At 43.1% G+C, this 20,373-nt stretch overlaps 1 protein-coding gene across 2 annotated transcripts in view; it reads left to right on the top strand.

The window, feature by feature from the left end:
• NCEH1 (neutral cholesterol ester hydrolase 1) overlaps nucleotides 1–20,373 on the top strand; it is a 45,033-nt gene that overhangs the window by 15,242 nt on the left and 9,418 nt on the right. The window contains exons 1-3 of one of the 2 annotated variants that reach the window (XM_032407199.1): nucleotides 10,223–10,768; nucleotides 11,353–11,581; nucleotides 13,592–13,661. In XM_032407199.1, coding sequence (XP_032263090.1) covers nucleotides 10,688–10,768; nucleotides 11,353–11,581; nucleotides 13,592–13,661 — 380 coding nt within the window. In that variant the 5' untranslated portion in view covers nucleotides 10,223–10,687. Of the gene's footprint in view, nucleotides 1–10,222; nucleotides 10,769–11,352; nucleotides 11,582–13,591; nucleotides 13,662–20,373 lie in introns of those variants that run through there. The other variant, XM_032407198.1, reaches the window with a different exon arrangement.

The following is a 20,373-nucleotide window of genomic DNA, read 5'->3' on the forward strand; positions in this document are numbered from 1 at the left end:
GACCTCTTCTTCCTCTTCGTCTTCTTGCTCCCACCTTGTCAGGCCCTCAGCCTGTAAGGTCCATCCTTATCCCTCCATCCTCGGTGAGCTCATGGATTTTAACAAGTACCATCTTAAGAGATGTCATCGTACTTGTTTACCAGAGTCTGAAACTCTTACTACATTTGGCCTTTACCTGATCACGCTGCTCGTGCAGCTCTGAGGGCAAGGACTGGGCCTTTCACAGAGCGAGGCGGGCTCTCACGAAAGGCATTTTTAGGCTTTGGTGCCCTCTCTGCCCGGGCCTGGGCTCCCCGGCCAAGCGCCCAGCGCGCCGTCAGTCTCCGCTCCTCGCTCCGGCTGCCCGCCTGACCTCCGTGGCCGCCTGGCGGCGCTCCAGAGCTCCCAGCTCCCTGGCTCGGCCAAGTTGGAGGACGAGAGTTAAAGGTGAAAGGCAGAGCGGGAAGGGTGAGGGCCCCCGGCGGGGAGGGGCCGGCCGAGCGGGAGCTAGGCGCTGGGAGCGGCGGGCCTTTGTGACCCAGAGGCTGCACCAAACCTCCGCTGCGAGAGAGGCCAGGAAGGAGACGCCTCCCCTGTCCCCTGTCCCCGTCGGCTTTCAGGCGACCTAACGCCCTCCGCAGCCGTTCATCCCCCCGCCCCGGCTGCTCGCCCGCCTCCGGGCTGGTGCGCGCCGATGGCCGCAACCGGGGTTCAGCTCTCAGAGTTCGCGGGGGAGACAGACATAGACCAAACCTCGCACGGAGAACGGAGAGGTGCAGCACTGGAGACGCGTTCGAGCCACGTCGTCACACACGGAGCCTGCAGAGCGGAACTGTTCTCTGCTGAGCAGGGGCGGCTCGGGGGTGGGGGACTTCACAGAGGAGGTGTCTGGAAGGATAAATAGGAATTCAGGGAACGGACCGTTCAGTCCTGAGGGAGGCCAGCAGTGCTCCTTCAAACCTTCTACGGTGCCTTGCGTTGCAAGCCCTGCTCTTAGCAACATTGTCCCAAAGCCGTTCACGCATTACGGTTGCAATGAAAATCAGTAACAACAAGAGCTCTCTAGGACACCTGGCTAAAGGGGCACCTGGCTAGCTCAGTAGAGCATGTGACTCTTGATTTCAGAGTTGTGGGTTCAAGCCCCTCTTCGGGTGTAGAGCTGATATTAAAAAGAGCAAAGAAACACAACTTGTTTAATGAAATACTGAACTAGACCAATATTTCTCAACTTTAACGTGGAAAAGAACCATCTGGAGAGATTCCAAAGTCCCACCCCCAGAGATACTAATTAAACAGGTAGAGTTGGGGAGCAAGAATTTGCATTCAGGTGCTGCTAGTCTTTGAACCACCCTTTGAATAGCCTTGGATTAGACAACTTGTATGATTGCTTAACAGTGATCATAGAGATGAGGTAAAACTGGTTCTTTTTTTTCTTTTTTTAAGATTTTATTTATTTATTTGACAGAGAGAGAGACAGCGAGAGCAGGAACACAAGCAGGGGGAGTGGGAGAGCGAGAAGCAGGCCTCCTGCTGAGCAGGGAGCCTGATGCGGGACTCGATCCCAGGACACTGGGATCATGACCTGAGCGGAAGGCAGACGCTTAACGACTGAGCCACCCAGGCGCCCGAGGTAAAACTGGTTCTTAATAACTTGTTAAAACAGGTGGATTCTTAAAATTAATGATTTGCTAATCTATTGGTGAGCGAAGCTCCTTTTGTCTCTTCAGTTGGGAGCTCTCTCTTTTAGTGGAGCCATACTTCGGCTTCCTTGGGTTTTGTCCTGGGGATAGGATGGGGGTGGCAGAACAGATGTTCTTAATAAGTATCATAAAGACCAGATGCAAAATCATCAAATTAAAGCTATTTCAATACGTTAAAATACAGTGCCAACCCTATTCTTCTTAGGGCCACAGAACAGTAGTCCATCCCAACTTTCCAATAAGCCTTGCTCTTCTGTACCTTTGTGTGTTACCATATTATTCCACTGGGTGGAATGTCCTTCTCCCCCTTTTCTCCTGGCAGAATATTTGTTCTTAGAGACACAGCTCAAATGTCACCAATGCTGTGGACACACTGCAAGCTCCTAGGGGTAGAAATTGTTATTTCTTTCTCCGTGTATGTATCCCTGGTACTTATCACAGTATTGCATTGCATATATCCACCTTATACAGTGTCAGCTTCTTAAGGATGGAGCCTATGTTTGTATTTCCCCTATCTCCCTACTAGTCTTGGTGTCTGGTATACAATAAACATTCAAATGTTGCTGAACAAGTGGATGACAAATAGATTCATCCTCTTTTCCTTGTAGTGGGATATCTCACGTGTAAATTCACCTTAGGAGGGCAATACAGTCATCTGGTGTATAGATACTTTTATCTAAACTTAATATTTTAGGGGCACTTGGGTGGTTCAGTCCATTAAGCATCTGCCTTCAGCTCAGGTCATGATCCCAGAGTCCTGGGATCGAGTCCCACATCGGGCTCCCTGTTCATCGGGGAGTCTGCTTCTCTCTCTGCCCCACCCGCCTCCCCCACTTGTTCTCTGTCTCTCACTCTCTCTCAAAAATAAATAAATAAAATCTTTTCAAAAATAAACTTAATATTTTAGATATTAAACACATTAGATTGTTTGTTGCAATTGTGGATCTTGACTAAATGTTTGTAAGGAGTAAATTTTTTCTGTTTCCTGAGTCTGTTAAAATGAGAAACCTCTCCTGGGGCAGAGGTAAAAACCTCCATTTTTAGGGACTCCAGATTCTATCACAATGGGACTGATGGGCCAAGGAATGACTGAGCTACATTAACTTGAATTTGCTGGCTATAGAAATTCCAAGTGTTGTAAAGCTCTTGTACTGTTAGTTTTCTTAGGCCCTGTTAAAGTTGGCAAACAGGTCCTGCTAACCAGCCTAGCAGATCTGCTGGCAAATATGCCTCTAGGAGAATAGAGTTTGAGATACATTTCATGACCTACTTCCCTTTCCCACCCTGATTTTAAACCTTTCATTCTTAAGTGTTCAAAACCTGTGTGATGGGAGAGGCTTGGCTTTAAATAATGGTTTGGTTAGTGATTTTCATCTAAACTCTGAGTATTAACATTGAGCATGATGGGTCAGTCAGTTGGGCTTTTGGATTCCAGTACTTGCTTTGTCACTTTGAGCTTTATGATCCTGGGCAAGACATTTAACTTCTTTAAGCCTCAGATGAGCATAAAGTGTGTGTAATACCTGCTCTTCCTATTTCACAGGTCCTTGTGAGATTCAAACTGGTGAAAATTCAAGTGGTCAGTAACTGCAAAGCACTGTACAAAAGAGTATTATGATTTTTATAATTTATTACATGTTTTATATAGTATGCAGTGATTTATTATAATCATGTTCTGAATGTACACAAAGGAGTCTTAATTTATTATGATCATCATCTGAATCTGGCCCTTCAGACATCTGTAGATACCTATAAAAATCATTTGCTTTATATCTTTTGGATTTATATGACATTTAAGAAACAATTTTCAAAGGTCACATCTAATTTGCTGCTTCCTGCACTTTACCTAAAGCAGAAGATTACCCCAATTTCTGGATTATCCTGTGTAACACACTTGTGAAGTCAGGTGGGAGGCGGGAGTGGACTAGCTCTGAATTGTATAGCAGAAGGGAGTTTGGGAGGTTTTGTTGTGAAGTTTCGTTCTTTTGTGCTGTCTTTAGTCAGCTGCTATTTGGAACACTCAAATGAAAACAAATGCTTCTTGTCCTGGCAGTCAAGGGAGGCTTTTAGCAGCTCAAGTAGCCTCATGAAGGACATTTGTTTATGACCAGCTGTACATGGGGCACTGGAAAAAAATTTTGATCCCCAAGACTCCGACTGTGTCTGTCCCAAGGAGCTCACAATTAGTTATTGCTATTAAAGATAACAGAAATGTGAATAAAAACACAAAAGTGGTGCCTGGGTGGCTCAGTCGTTGAGCGTCTGCCTTCAGCTCAGGTCATGATCCCAGAGTCCTGGGATGAGCCCCGCATCGGGCTCCCTGCTCGGCGGGAAGCCTGCTTCTCCCTCTCCCACTCCCCCTGCTTGTGTTCCCTCTCTGTCAAATAAATAAATAAAGCTTGTGTTCCCTGTCTCTCTGTCAAATAAATAAATAAAATCTTTAATAAAAAAAAGAACGGAAAGTAATTGTTTCAAGTCTCATTTCAGTTGTCATGGGTGTGTGTATGGAGAAGAGTGAGAAAGGAAACAGGACCCCAGAGAGAGAAATGTGCTGGTGAGGAAGAGCTGGAGGAAAGCGGGAGATGGAGGGTGCCTCTTCAGCCCGAGTGGTCAAGGCTAGACTGTGCTAGAGCAGCTGACCCTGGGCGAGTCATGTATCCTATCCTTTCCAGGCCTGAGTTTCCCTTTGTGTAATACGGGAGGCTAAATGTTCATTCCAGATGTAAAATCTTCCAGTTTTCTGACATATGTTTGAAACTACATTGACTCTTGAGTGTCAGTTGAGGGTGATGGTTAAGGGTTCTGGAACCAGAATGTTTGGTTCAAATCCAGCCCACGCTTCTTGCCTGTGTGACTTGGTCTGAGACTCCGCCAACACTGGGAGCAGTGACTGGCAGAGAGCAGATATCAGTACGTTGTGAGCCATTATGTACTTGATGTACCTTGATAGGATGTAGGAGGCTTTTGGAGCTAAGCAAGCACCTTGGCAATGTAGAATTATTTGTTTTGTGGGTCATAGTAAAAACTAAAAAGGTTTAGCAACTGGAAAGAGACAAGCCTGTCCTTTTTGTGCTCACCCAGATTGAATTGCCACCCTGGGAGTGAGAGACAGGTGAAAGTTTTAGGGTGAAAGGGTGAAGGTGTCAGATCCCGTAGTGCTACGTTACCTTGCTAATTGAATGGCAGTGAGATTCTCCTCAGGTTTGCTTTGTAGCTTGTAATGAAATCCTTGAATAGGAGGCTAAACCAATTTGAAATTTTGTAATAGAACAATCGCATCAGAGAATCCTACTGTTACATAATTATATTTGTATTTCACAGGTTGGCTTAATAATTCTCTCCAGTGCTTTGCTGTATGGAGAGAGTGCAACTGTGGCCCAACCTGAACTCTTTTGGTCCATGCCTACTCTGAGTGTGAGACAAAAGTTATTTTTTTTGTATATATAATATACAAATATATAATACTGGGTAAAAGAAATAAGAGAGGAAGGACAGGTGTAGGAGGGGTCCCTAACCAGATGGGGATCTGCCAAAGACCTGAGCAAGGCTTCTGCCAATTCAGGACCTCGGGAGAGAGGGAACAAACAATAAGTAATGTGGATTTCCTCCTCACATGCAGTTTTTTTCCTCTTTTATCTTGTAACTGGGGCCCAGAGAACTTAGGAAGCTTGCCCAGGTCATGTAGTTAATAAATGGTGGAGCCAGGATCTGTCTCTCTGCAGAGTCTGTGCTCTTTCTTCTCAATCATTTTTCCTTAACCCTTTCTGCCCTTGTTCAAAGAATTTCAAGTCAGGGATAATGAAAACTGATTCTTCACAGCCTTTTCTTCTGAGGAAGCCTTGAAGATGGGGTTTATATCAGTTAAAGAGCTTTGCTACTTTGAAGGCCTTCTGTATCACTCAGTTTAGGAACATGCAGCTGGTGATTTAGCCTGGCTCTTCCAAGCTAATGTAGCAAGACTACATTATATGACAGGCTAAGATGCTATGAAAGCCTGACATAAGCAAATAAAAAGAGGTAACATTATGAGCACTTAGATTCTAAGTTTTATGTCAGGTATCCTTTGAGAAGCTCTATAAAGTAGATAAAGAAACTGAGGCAGACAGAGGTTTGGTGAATTGCTCAGAATCACCCAGCTAGAAAGTGTCAGAACCAGAATTGATCCTTGGCCAACTGACCTCATAGTGCACACCATGAAACACTGTGCTATGATCTGAATGAGTAGGGAAGGGGGAGGGATGAAGTAGAGGCCGTGGAGTGCTCTCCATGCAAATTAAAAGTAGTTAAACCTTTGAATATGGGAAATGAAGTGGGTAGTGAGTTACAATAGATGTTTTAAGTATTTAATGCTGTTGGTTCATGTTGAAATTTGACCACAGGCTAAGTTAGTATTATTATTTCTGTTTTATAGATGAGAAATCAAGACAGAGAGGTTTAGTAACTTGCCCAAGATCCCACCCCTGGTAAAGTGGGGGAGCTGGGCTTTTCACTCAGGTACTCTAGGGCTGGAGTCTGTGCTGTTGACTTTGGCACTCTACGTGCCTCTTAGGTTGAGCCTTTTATTTCTACACTCCCCCTGCCTTCACTTCCCTTATGTACCTGATCTTCCTGTAGGTGTCTGAATTATAGCACTTGCCCAACACTTTTACATCTTGGTTTCCAACCCTTTTCTTTGCTACCTGTGCTTCATCTTCCATTAAGCCACAATGTAGGCTAGAAACCTTACTGGATTTCATCCCAGGAAGAACAGACAGAAGTAATTCCTTCCTTCTCTGAGCTCATGCAACCTTTTATCTAGATCTCCCTTACTGCTTGTATTGCTTAGCTAACTAACAATAGCTATTCCATTACAGCTCTTGGTTCTCCTCTATTTCCCTAAGCTCCCAAAGATTGTCTCTTTCTTCCCCCTTAAGCTTTCCTGCCCATAGAATTGAATTCATAATTTACATGTTGAATGAGTTAACAGAAAACAACCCTATTCACAAACATAACAACTAACTTGTATATTGATAAACGGAGTACAGCCTCTGCTTTGCTTCCTTTGATTCTTGCTTGTCCTTTGATCTTTGGCCATAATACCTGGGTAGGGACCCAGTGGCCCACCTATTTTGTTGTGTCTGGTTCCACTGTGGTGTAATGAGTACCCTTATCCCTTCCATGTCCTCAGGCAGAATTTCTCCCCCAGATCCTGGAATGATTATGGGGGCAAGTTTAAGACCCATACCACTGCCCTGGAGTCCTTCAGCTGGCCAAGAATTGGTCAATTCTCAACCTGTGGGGCTCTAAAAACTTGGCCTGCTTCTTTGTGCTACTGGAATTTTCCAGCTACTTCTAAGGAGATTTCAGGAAACTTTGTTAACTCAGGAATGTTTTTGGGGGTGGATCTGAATCCCACTTCACAAACTCAAGGATGTAAGAAATAAAACTTCATCTGTATTTTGAGTCTACATTTTTAAGGTAGAACTTCATTCCCATAAATTCCCCCTAATTGCTCTTTACTTTTAGGTTCTGGAGGCTCTTGTATAATGTTGAGGCATAACGAGTAGGGGAGGCCATCTGGGTACTCATCCTTGGCTTACATCTTTGTTCCATGCAGTCTTTGGTGTTTGAGTCCCATACATTGCCCTGGAATATCCTTTGTTCTAATTTATAAGAGCAATTTAGGTTCATTAGTGCTCTCCCTCTATTCCCATTGGACCCTTGAGAGCATATAATGGGCCATGGCTAATGGAAAGTTGCTCTCAGGTCCATCTGCAAGACACTCATGCAGCCCTTGCCACTTTTATGCCTTTATTGGACTATGGAATCATTCAGCTGCTCTTGCACTAGTGGAGGCCTGAGGAACTCTCTGAGGTCATTTGAGGCACCATCTTCTTGGACATAACCTTGCAGCCACTCTTCCCTAAGGTCTTGCCTCCTTCCAAGGTTCTGTCTGGGCATGGGGCATATATCTACTGCTTTCAGATTCCACAGACATATCTGGGAGTTGCTGTGTCTCAGGGGTCTCTTTTGATTGGATTTCAGATATCAATCCATACATTCCTCACTTCATCTCCAACACTTTCTCCTCCCCTCTCCCACTACTTAGTTTGGAGAATCATTTTCTATTCTAGGAGACTTCTTATTCATCATGTGATCTTCTAAATCAGTGTCTATTTTTTAATTCTCCCAAGGATATAGGCTTTGAAAATCAAAAGTATGAAGTCACTCCTGCTTCTTTGCTATTTGTTCTCATACCCCTTCCCTGAAGTAACAACAACAGAAAGACTGGGATAGTGAGAAGAGCTAAGGGAGAGGCGCCTGGGTGGCTCAGTCATTAAGCAGCTGCCTTCAGCTCAGGTCATGATCCCAGGGTCCTGGAATCGAGCCCCGCATCAGGTTCCCTGCTCAGCCAGGAGCCTACCTCTCCCTCTCCCGCTCTCCCTGTTTGTGTTCTCTCTCTTGCTGTCTCTCTCTCTCTGTCAAATAAATAAATAAAATCTTAAAAAAAAAAAAAAAAGAGCTAAGGGAAACAGTAGATATTGGAGGAAAAGGTTAGATAATATTTACAATTTTATCATGCCACATGATATCACCCAGACATGCGAATGTCATCCCATACTGAATAGGACTACCCTACCCCAGCACTGTAGGCGCTTAGACAGTGATCAATATTATTAACAATGGTAAGAGTGTTTGGTGACAGATTACTGTTTGAGTATCTCTGTTTTCAAATTTTGAAATAATCTTGGTATTTTCTGGAGGATAACTATTTTTCATTCTCTCATTTATCAATGCAATTCCAAACATTAGCACAACTTTTAGCACCTGTTTGACCCTATCTGACCCCCATCTGCTCATCTGTTTTTCCCATATAAACTGTCCCTTCTTGAATCAACACTTCTTCTTTTTTTTTTTTTAATATTTTATTTATTTACTTGACAGAGAGAGAGACAGCGAGAAAGGGAACACAAGCAAGGGGAGTGGGAGAGGGAGAAGCAGGCTTCCTGCTGAGCAGGGAGCCCGATGTGGGGCTCGATCACAGGACCCTGGGATCATGACCTGAGCTGAAGGCAGACACTTAACGACTGAGTCACCCAGGCGCCCCTTGAATCAACACTTCTGCCCCCACCCCACCCTGGCAGTATTGTGAACAAGGCAGATATTTGTTCAGAAATTCTGTTAGTGCAAATGATCATAAACTGACATGGCAGAAGTATTTTGGGAAAGATGGACAAATTGAGTCAAGTCTGCATGCACTCAGAGCATGCAGTGCATAAAGGAAACCCGAGGTGGACTCTGTAAAATGAACAATCTTCTCTAATCTGTCTTGTAAAGACAATTCACCTGTTTTACAGCTTTCCTATAGTTGAAGAAACTCATATATACTTTGTCGTAAGTATTCAGTAATCTTCATTTAACTTAAAAAAAAAAGTCCAGAAAGTAACACAGCCAAGCCTGTGATTTTCTTCATATTCATTATTTCATGCTTATCAAGCTACTTGTTCTGTGAGAAATGGGATGGATCCTGTGTGTTCTCTGTTAATTGATAATGATATTGAGAAGGGTTTATGTGTGAACTCTAGAAATCTTAGTGAATGCAGTGATTTTTAGCTATGTCCTGGCAGAAATCAATATTCCCCAGTAAGCTGATTTTTTTTTTTTTTTTTTAAAGATTTTATTTATTTATTTGAGAGAGAGCGAGTACATGAGAGGGGGGAGGGTCAGAGGGAGAAGCAGACTCCCTGCCGAGCAGGGAGCCCGATGCGGGACTCGATCCAGGGACTCCAGGATCATGACCTGAGCCGAAGGCAGTCGCTTAACCAACTGAGCCACCCAGGCGCCCTAATATTCCCCAGTAAGCTGATATTTTACCACAAAACTCAAAGGATGATTGCCTTTTCCCAATTTGACAAAACCTTAAATTAATGGTTCAAATTCTGTGTGTGTGTGAATTTATTTCATATCACACACATTTATTTCATAGCAAGCACATTATCAGTTGTTTAACTTTTTCAATAAATTTGGGCAATTGATAAAGAAATTGAATTATTTTATTAATATTTATTTGCTCTGCTGCTTATATTACAAACAAACAAATATTAATGAAATTACTGGAATAGCTCTTCATGGTTAGATTAATTGCCTGTTGTTCTCATTTTTCATAAACACTGGCCAAAGGTTTGTGGTTTTTTTTTCTTTTTTTTTTTTAAGATTTGATTTATTTGACAGAGAGAGCACAAGCAGAGGGAGAGAGAGGGAGAGGCAGGCTCCCTGCTGAGCAAGGAGCCCAATGTGGGACTCGATCCCAGGACCCTGGGATCATGACCCGGGTGGAAGGCAGTTGCTTAATCAACTGAGCCACCCAGGCGTCCCACTGGCCAATGGTTTTATAATGCAGTGATTTCCAACTCTTTTCATGGCTGGGCATATGTATACAATAATATTTTACATGGGACACCGGGGAAGGGGCTCTCAGGAGCTTGGCTCCCCAGGGGTCAGGGGATCAGTATTAGGGCACACCAGTGTGCCTCAGGCACATGCCGGGAAGCCGTATTATGCTGTATCACAGACTTTATAGTCCTGATTTCTGCTACTAGTAACATTGTTTCCTTGACCTTATGATGGCATTAAATATTTCACTAATCATCAGTGTTCTGTTTCATATTTTCCAGAAGGGCATTGCTACTCTCTAGCTGTCCCTCTACCCTAGGTTTGCGAGCCACTAGGAGATACAGTATCTAAATTCATGCACCTGTGCCAGGAAAGTTTCCAGTCACTCTTTGACACTTGTGAGCCTCCCCATTGGACTAGTCACTGGCCGCCTGATGGCTTCCAGTTCTCTGGCTTTGAAACATGTCCATTAAGTCTTACAGGAAGGTCAGTTTTATAAGTGTACTCAACAGGAAGACCTAGTATAAGATGTGGAAAGAGGGGAATACACTCTATAGGATCTTTGCTGGGTGGATGACTTGGGTCTCTTCTCTCTTTGCTCCTTCTCCAACCAGATAACTTCCTGCAAAGACTTAATGCGGAGCTCAATGCCCTCAGGTTCCAAGGGGACAGGATGGCAGACTGTTTATTCCTTGCACATTTCTGAAAAGCTCCTGGTAATGTCTGAGGTGTTCTGCTTCTCAGTGCTAGGACCAGAGTTACCTCTGCTCCTGGCCTCTCACACGCTCATTTCTTGCTTCACTCTCAAAATAACAGACGCGCTTAAGTAGATAAGCTGTAAAACACTTTAAAAATAATTACAGTAAATATGAAACTTCCATATCTTTTATTTGCATTTAAATAAAGTATTCTTCCTCTATTCTTAGTATCTTATTGCAACTGTGATGTGCTGATTGAGGGGAGAATAAAGGACTAAATCCTAAAATTCACAAGTTCCAGAATTACCACTTATCCAGCTAAATGTTTATGTTTGCTTAATTTCTAAGCCTTCTTGATAAAATGGGACTGATGATACCTGTCCAATGCCCCTCTCAGAGCTGATCCAAAAAATACGATCTCATGTATGAAAATACTTTGCAAATGCTAAAGGCAAAAAGTAAATATAATTTGTTATTGGATTAAGGATGGCCAGTGAGTCCTGAAGAGTATTGGCAATTGCTTGTAATAATTCAAACACCAGGAGTTGGTGAGAAAAAGTTGACTCGTGTTCTCCCTCTGTGCTCCCTCCCTTGCCCTGCAGAGCAACCTGATACACAACCTGGGCCTGAGCCATCATCTGCTCGCACTGAATTTTATCATCGTTATTTTTGGCAAGAAAAGCGCGTGGTCATCGGCTCAGGTGAAGGTGACCGACACTGACTTTGACGGTGTAGAAGTCAGAGTGTTTGAGGGCTCCCCAAAGCCAGAAGAGCCTTTGAGACGCAGCATTGTTTACATGCACGGAGGAGGCTGGGCTTTGGCCAGTGCAAGTATGTCCTAGTCACCTTCGGGTCTTTTGGGGCTGTGGTTTGCCCTGAGCGAGATGTGTGATTGAGTTTGACTTCTTTATTGGGTGAGGAGAGGAGGACCATTTGACTTGGTTCCCTTGAACAGTCTCAGTTACTCCTATTATCCCAGCAGAATTATTAATAGTGTCCCCTTTTCACACTCGAAAGGGTCCTGTCTTGGATGATTAATTATATGATTACCCTACATAAAGGTTTTGCCTACCTGTTTATTGCTTGTTAATGCAGGCAGACTCTTTTGAAAATATTTCCTGTGACCTATATCATAGGCTAACTTATGTGAAGTGCTGACAATAGCTTTCAGCACCAAAACAAGCCAAAGTTTCACTGGGCCAGAATATGAGGAAATTATCTTTGCCGACTTGTGTTTTGAAAACATTTTTCTATGAAGTAGGACCAGTATTTATGAACATACATGATAACTCATCCACATTTCATCTGCTTCTGAAACCAAAGATGAAAATATAAAAGGTATACCACCATTAAAAGGAAACAATGTTGTAAAATTCAAGAATATTCTCTTTGGTGCTTGGTAACTTTCATGAGTTATGAAAGGTAGGCAGCCAAGTGCAACAGCCTAGCAGAAAGCATACCAAGGAGGAAGTAAGGGCCTTATCTCTGCCTGTAATTATCATGGAGCTACTTTCTCGTGTTCAGCCCAAAGCTACTGGCATCCCCTATGGCTCTTTTTTTTTTTTTTTTAAGTTTTATTTATTTAAGTAAACTGTCCGCTCCACGGGGGCTCGAACTCATGTCCCCAAGATCGAGTCACATGCTCTTCCAACTGAGCCAGCCAGGTGCCCTGGCATCCCCTAGGTTTAAAGGTAATGACAACTTGTTCTAGTTTGTTTGTGGGTTTTGTTTGTTTTAATATAGGCTCCACACCCAACGTGGAGCCTGATACAGGGCTTGAACTCACGACCCTGAGATCAAGACCTAAGCTGAAATCAAGAGTCCGATGCTCAACGGAGCCACCCGGGCACCCCTTGTTTGTGTTTTTAAATAGCATTTTTTTAAATGTGACAAAGGCCAAAAAAGTATAACTTTTTCTAGTAATCACATTTCATATTCATTATTTATTCTTTTATTCATGGATTTGTTCATGTTTTCTACAGATGTTTACGGAGTACGTAGGTTTGGCCAGGACTGAGGGGTTTCCTGGGGTTCAGGACTTCAGTATTCGAACAGTTATGTACAAACCTATACCTGTGGCTATCCCAATATGTGCTAGGGGGTGAGGATACAGAAGTGAGTAACAGAAATGATTGGACACTTGCCAAGTGAGACATTCCTCTGGAGGCCAGGAAGTGTAAGTACCAGGAATGGCATGGATTACAAATCCAGCTGGCCTTGTCCACATGATTTTGATCACTCCTGCCAGAGGAAGAGCTCAGGCTGGAGACGCTATGCAGATGGTTATATAGTTATTAAAATTGTTTCTGTCACTGCAAACCTTTGGATCCTCCTTCTAAGAAATGCTAAGATTTCCTAAAATTCTAGTTTTTATGTGTTGGCTTTAACAGAATTTGCTGTTCTTCAAATTGGAAGAATGCAATTGAATTGCAGCAAATGAAGGTATTAAAACAAAAATTTCCTCCAAGGAGGAAACTGTTTATTTGCTGTGATTTTTGGAAAGGCGTACGTTTGAAGAGCTACAAAATCAGAATTAATTTGGTGCATTTCATATAGTCTATTATGAAATACATGTCCAGTTAGTTAAAAACACATTCAAGGGTAATCTAATGTGAATTTCCTGTTATTTTATACTAATTACATTTTATCAGAAACCAGATTTAATCTTTACATCTGTATATGTAACCCTATAAATAAGACATATGTTCACATTTGCTTTTTATTAGTTTTATTATTAATATCTTAAGCCCAAGTCTAAAAGTAATCCACAATGAGCAGAATTTAAGAATTGACAGTATTAAGTAACTTGTTTAATACTGATTGTTCCTTTGTCTCTTTTAGAAATCCGGTATTATGATGAACTGTGTACAGCAATGGCTGAAGAACTGAATGCTGTCATTGTCTCCATTGAGTAAGTAATTAATACTAGTTATAGAGGGCACCTGAGTGGCTTTGAGTCACTTAGTGGGTTAAGTGCGCTGGGCATGGAGCCTGCTTAAGATCTCTCTCTCCCTCTGCCTACCCCCGCACCCACCCCCCACCCCCGCCGCCTCCCTGCGCATACTCTTTCTTGAAAAGAAAAATACGGGACACCTGGGTGGCTGAGTTGGTTAAGTGTCTGCCTTCAGCTCAGGTCATGATCCCAGAGTCCTGGGATCAAGTCCTGAATCAGGCTCCCTGCTCAGTGGGGAGTCTGCTTCTCGCTCTGCCCCTCCCCCTGCTCATGCGCTCTCGCTCTCTCTCTCAAATAAATAAATAAAATCTTAAAAAAAAAAAAGAAAAATACTAGTCATAGAAAAAATAGTTTTTAGGAAGGGATCTTAGATAACCATCTACTTACTTTATTTTACAAGCAGGAAAATACAGTGCAAAATACACAAAATACACAAAAGATGAAGGGGTTTGCCCAAGGTCACACAAAATGATTTCTGATACAATTAGCAATTTCTTGAACTACCTTTATAGCACCTTGAATTCTCTTTTTATTTTAGTTTTGCAAACTTCTGGAAAAAGAATTAACTGAAACTAAGAAAAATACGCAATCGGTTATCTACAGCAAATAATTTTGCTTACTGCCTTTTAAAATTTTAAAACCAATCCAGAGTTGGAAAAGTGATCCCCTGGAGTTCCATTCTGTAACTCAGACCTTGTAAATAGAATGTGTTCAACAAATCTCGGTCAATGCAGTTATTGTCGTCATCATTACTAATCGTATTAAGAAGAATATGAGTAAGAATTATAACAATTGTGGTGATGGCAATAACACAAAACCCTGTTGCCTCTTCTGCAGGTGTTGTATGGGTGCTATTACATACATTGTCTCTCCTCCTTCAGATCCTTGTTCAAATGTCATCCTTCCGGCAAGACCTTCCTTGATCCTGCTATTTAAAATTGCAACCCACTTTTCCTCTGTTTCATTTTTCTCCAAAACTGTCATCAACCTCTGAGAGATCATCTATTTGACTTATTAGGTATTTATTGTACTGGGTTGAAATAGACGAAGTAAGTTCTGCGGAGACAGAAAATTTGGGGATTTTGGCCTGTTTTGTTCATTGTTAATCACTGGCGCCTGGAAACATCCCTGGCAGATGGTGAGCATTCAACCAATGTTTATGGAACAAATGAATAGGAGTCTTTCTTTTTGTTTTTTGTTGTTGTTGTTGTTGTTGTTGTTGTTTAAGATTTTATTTATTTATTTGACAGAGAGAGAGACAGCTAGAGAGGGAACACAAGCAGGGGGAGCGGGAGAGGGAGAAGCAGGCTTCCCGCCGAGCAGGGAGCCTGATGCGGGGCTTGATTCCAGGACCCTAGGATCATGACCTGAGCCGAAGGCAGACACTTAACGACTGAGCCATCCAGGCGCCCTGAATAGGAGTCTTTCTTAATTCTCATATAAATCATTCAAGATAAATATTTTTATATTTTTCTCTTAGATGAGGAAATGAGGTCACAGAGCTAGCCAGTTATATAAATAGAGTGAGGCATTAAGCCCACATCCTGAGGCCCCTATACTCTTTGACCCAGTATCCAGCCAGTATTGAAGGACGCTGATAATGCCAAGGGACAGGGCTATGATCACATTGACCACCTTCCACACTCCGAGCTTATCCAGAGCTCCTCTTCCCTCTGCCTCTCTCTGCCCGCTGTTCTTCTGTTCATGGCTTATCCCCTCTGTGTGCCTGCCTCAGATCTAAGACCTAAGAGAATCCTTTCATCTGCAGTCTCTCAGAAGGGCTGGTTTCCCAAGTCATTTGGGCAGCGATGACCCTTGAACATGAGACTTAGAGTCACACAGAGCAATGCGGCGCCTGCCTCTTGAGCAGATTTGCCTCCTAGAGAGCTCTGGACAGCTCCTGGCTGGCTCTGGCCTCTCCACAGGCCCCCCAGATCACCGAAGGGCCCGTGGTGCAGTTTTGAAATGCAGGAGCCTTCTAGTGAAGGCTTGCATCTAGCCAGGGCAGCTGGCCAGGGGAAAGCAGAGTCTGCTGAAGTAGCTGGGCCCCCTTATGGAGCAAGGCCCTATAGCTCAGAGCTGCGGAACCAGCCTTCCAGTGGTTTCCTGTGTAGCTCTGGCTCCTCACAGGCCTGAGGACAGGAGGGAAACTGCACCTGCTTTACTTGGCACCATGAGGATTCTCCACACAGGACCTTACCATCCCGGGCTTCAATGGAAACAATGGGCAACATGTCTAAATTCTTCCTTGATGGCCATCTCCACCTGTGAGCATCTGTCTCCAGTAAAATAGGTGTTCTCTTAAGTCTAGGCTTATTACACAACATATAAGGATGGATGGGATGTTTTTAAGAAGATCTCTTTTAAATATGGAAGGGACTGCTTTCATCTTAACTTTCCATTCTGCCCCATGTCGGTGGTACGGTATCCACAAGTTTATCACTGGAAGGCACCACAGCAGTAGGCAAGGACCATTACCCATGACCATCTGACTTCAGGCAAATCATTTAATGTCATGTGCAAACTGGGCTGAGGAATCCTTCCTGTGTGTCTAGAATGTGAGCTACTGGGAAGAGAAATCCTGTCTTCCTTCCTCTGGTTTCCATCACTGAGCTGAAGACTTAGAACATATATGCTAAGTAAACATGCTTTGAGTTAGGTTAATGACTGCAGAGAACTGTCATGAGAATTGGTTTGGACAACTGAGCTAAAAGGGCTTTAGATACTCTAAAGCACTAGACAAGTCTGGAGGATTAGTGCTGTAGTCCATAGAACGGAATGGTCCAACTTACAAATTTATTTATCAGCACCTGTTTGGAGCTCACAGCTCTCTTTGCAGAAATCAAGAGTGAAAGTGGTTAGAATCTAGGCTAGCCAGCCCACAAAGAGCCACATAACCATGCATAGCCAACATCACGTGATCATGGTTCTCTTGGAAAGTATATTCAGAGGTCTACCTTGGGAACGTTATTTCTTCTCAGTGCTCATCTCATTCCCCTTTCTTTTATTCCAGAAATATTTATTGAACTTCTGTTATGTGCCAGTTACTATGTTACACTCTGCTAACATCACAGTGTAAGACAGACATAATTCCTGCCCTCATGGAGTTTACAGTCTAGGTGAGAAAATAAACAGTGAACAAGTAATGTTACATTGTGATAAGTGATGTGAAGTAGAAGGCTAAGTAGTAAGGAGGCATCAAATAGGTAAGATCTTACCTAGTTTGAAGGGTCAGAAAATTCATCCCTTAAAGAAAGCAATGTTTGCATTGAGCTCCTAAGAATGAGCAGAATCTAGTTTGACAAAATGAGTTGGTCATGAGAGTCCAAAGTGGTGTAATGAGAGGGCTTGGAGGAAGGGAAGGAAGCAGAGAGCCCTAAGGGAACAAAACAAGAGAGAAGACAGATGGAGAGGTTTCTGGTGATGACTAAGGAAAATAAGAAAGAAAAGCAGATGATCTTGAGAGCCTTAGGAGGATGATAGACCCTTGGTTCTCCTGGAATTCTACCTTCTAGCAGGGAGCTGTCTGGGGGCAACTTCTCCTTATCCGTGAGGCCCACAGGAGTTAGATGGTGGTGGCATGGCTTAGTTCCTGTGTGGTGTGGCCCTGGGGAGGGTTATAACCTGAGGAAGCTGGTAGGCAAGGGCTGGGGTCAGCCCCAGTAATGGAATCACTCCCACGAAGCCAGTACTGGGAGCTGGCACGTCTCCATTCGTGTTGCTGGTGTTGGCTCACGCACAATTCTGGGGACCCAGCAACTAAGGTAGATAAAGGTCTCAAGTTATAAAACTAGGCCATGCCTCTGCTCAGTTGCTTCTATAACACCATGCTGCTTTTACATATTAATGGCACAAGTATTTGTTAAATAAATGCAAAAGTTCATCTTATACTACCCAAGATGCATGGATGTATCCTCATTTATATAATCTAAGAAGGTCCTATTTTTATATTCATAAACCTATTTTCATAAATTTTAGTGCAGGTTAGCTAAACATTGCACCTTTTTACCTGTAGCTTATATAATAAGACACAGTACTGGAACCATAAGACATAAGAGAAAAGAAAGATTTAATTTCTTTTCTTTTTTTTTTTTTAAGATAGAATGCAGGATAATAGCAAAGTAGGCATGTTGGATATTATTAAATTCTATTTAATAAATCTACTTAATTCTATAATTAAATTCTACAAGGCATTTAGGTGGCTTTTTGGGTATGGAAAACTGTTTTAAGTTGTGTTTTGCTTTTAATTAAATCTTTACTACACTCAAACTCTCTATGTAGATGGAGACCTAGTCCCATTCCACCAAATGTCAGGTGGCCTTGTGCACAGAGCCCTTAAAACTTTACAGAGCTATAAAGAATGTTGCTAAAGTAGACAGAAAAGAAGCTGGAGCACCTATCTAAGTTTGCTGCTAACAGAGTTATAAGCAATGGGATTTTTATGCTTCTGTTGTTTTTAATCCGTAAAATTAGATGAGTGCAAGCTGACAAAATCACAGTGGTTTTAGGAGGCCCAATACAACACTCATCACAGTAAATAGTTGTACGAATAAGGTACTCAGAAAAGCAGAGTGAATGGTGACCTAGCTGTGACTTTCTCTCTGTGCCTTTTCCTGCTGTTCTTCTGAGTCCCGAGCCTAGAAATCTTCATGCGTCACTCCTACCTGGGCAGCCCTGGAAGGTGGGCAGACCAAATTCCTAAGCGTTCTCCTCCAAGAAAGGAAAGATTTGCTAAAAACTTTCCTTTCACTCAGCCTAGGCCAACTTCAGCAAATCTAAAGTCCAGCATCACAAATAATTTAAAACTAGAGAAAGCTAATGTTGTGCTTCTTTTAAGACGTAGCTTGTTTTCTTTTCTTCCCTGTCATTGACTAATGAATCTCTCCTCTTTAGACATATTCATCTAATGTCTTCCCGGCTCTGTTTTCTAGTAACATGAAAAATCCACTGGTTTCTCTCTTGTGGTTTTAGGTCTTCGAGAATTTCAGGGGAGCGGCGGGTGTGGGAGGTTAGGGGGGTAATGGGAGCTCTTACAACAAGTCTGAGTTGCAGCTGCAGCGCACCATGACTACAAGGCGACCCACAGGTGTGTAGTCCAGTTCCAGCCACACCTGGACTAGAGAAAATGTTTAGCTCCCGAAGTCACACAAGGAGAGGAGGCCAGGAGGAGGAGGCACCAAGCCTACTTGGGCTTCTGTAGCCACCTGGGAGTGCTCTGGCTCTTTATCTACCTTTGAGGTTATAGGCAAAATTTGCATCTGAATGGGAGGAGGTAGTTTAGATCCACATTTAGAGCCTGGGGAGATCCCCACGGTGTACTTAGATAAGTCTTCAATTGTGAACTGTGCATCAGAGAATCACATTGTTTAAACAGATCCCAGTGGATCCCAGTTCTAGGCTCAATCACTCCTAGGATTTTGGCAAAGCATCCTGACCTCTGTCAGTTCTTTTGAATGTCATTCTTACCCAGTGGGTCAAGCCTTCCCTAATCTCAGCTCTCCCTTGCTGAATGACTATGGTCAAACTATCGCAGGGGCCGACATCAAAGTCTTTAGTATGCAGTTATGACTTTCCATCTACTACTAGAGGAAACAGAGATGTCCTTGATGTGACCTATTGTCGGAGAGACTTTGAGGGCTCCAAGGAAGGAGAGTGACTTTTGGCTGGGCTCTCCGGAAGGTTTCACGGCGAAGCGGCACTTGAGATGAGACTTACAGGACAGGCACATTGGATGAAGACTTGCTGGGGAAGGGCAGAAGATGGAGACAACAAAGCACTGGGAATGGGAACAGGGAAACTGCTCAGACAACAGTGACAGTATGGCTGGACTCAGTGATATTTCTGAACCTTGGCTGTGCATCAGAATTATTGGGGGGAATTTCCCTTCAAATACAGATATGCAAGACTCCACACCAGATCAAATACGTTGGAATGTTTTGTAGAGGGGCTTAAACCTCAGTGTTTTTGTAAAGCTCCCAAGATTATCGTAAGGTGCACACAGAGTTGAGAAACTCTGAGCTATGCATTAGAATACAAGAAGTGGAGTTCTTGGAGATGTGTCCGGGGAGTGGGTGGGTTAGGAACAATTTCTTTTTTTATGTTTTTAAAGCCATATGGCTTATTACTTGTCTCACCACAGAAAGTGCTATATGACATATTTTATATGTAAAAGCTACAAAATAAATCTTTAAAATTTTGTGTGGAAGGAAGAAAAGTATATTATTAAAGATGTACCATGTGCCAGGCACTGTGGGAGGTGGTTTGTTTGAGAATATTGCAAAACCACTGAAATCATGAGACACGTTCTGGGATGCCAGAAATCTGTAGTTCTGAGAATTTACTGCTCCGGTGAGGTACTGAGAAAACACATGTACTCATACACATTTATAAGGCTGTCGGTTTCTGAAGAAGGAGAATATTTTCTTTCTTTCTTTTTTTTTTTTTAAAGATTTTATTTATTTATTTGACAGAGAGAGACACAGTGAGAGAGGGAACACAAGCAGGGGGAGAGGGAGAGGGAGAAGCAGGCTTCCCCCGGAGCAGGGAGCCCGATGTGGGCTCGATGCCAGGACCCTGGGATCATGACCTGACACCAAAGGCCGACACTGAGCCACCCAGGCGCCCCAAGGAGAATATTTTCTAAGGCAGGGGTGACACGTGGGTTTTGAAG

Source organism: Phoca vitulina, unplaced genomic scaffold (assembly GCF_004348235.1).
Source record: "Phoca vitulina isolate PV1807 unplaced genomic scaffold, GSC_HSeal_1.0 scaffold8, whole genome shotgun sequence".
In the NCBI taxonomy this organism is placed as follows: domain Eukaryota; kingdom Metazoa; phylum Chordata; class Mammalia; order Carnivora; family Phocidae; genus Phoca; species Phoca vitulina.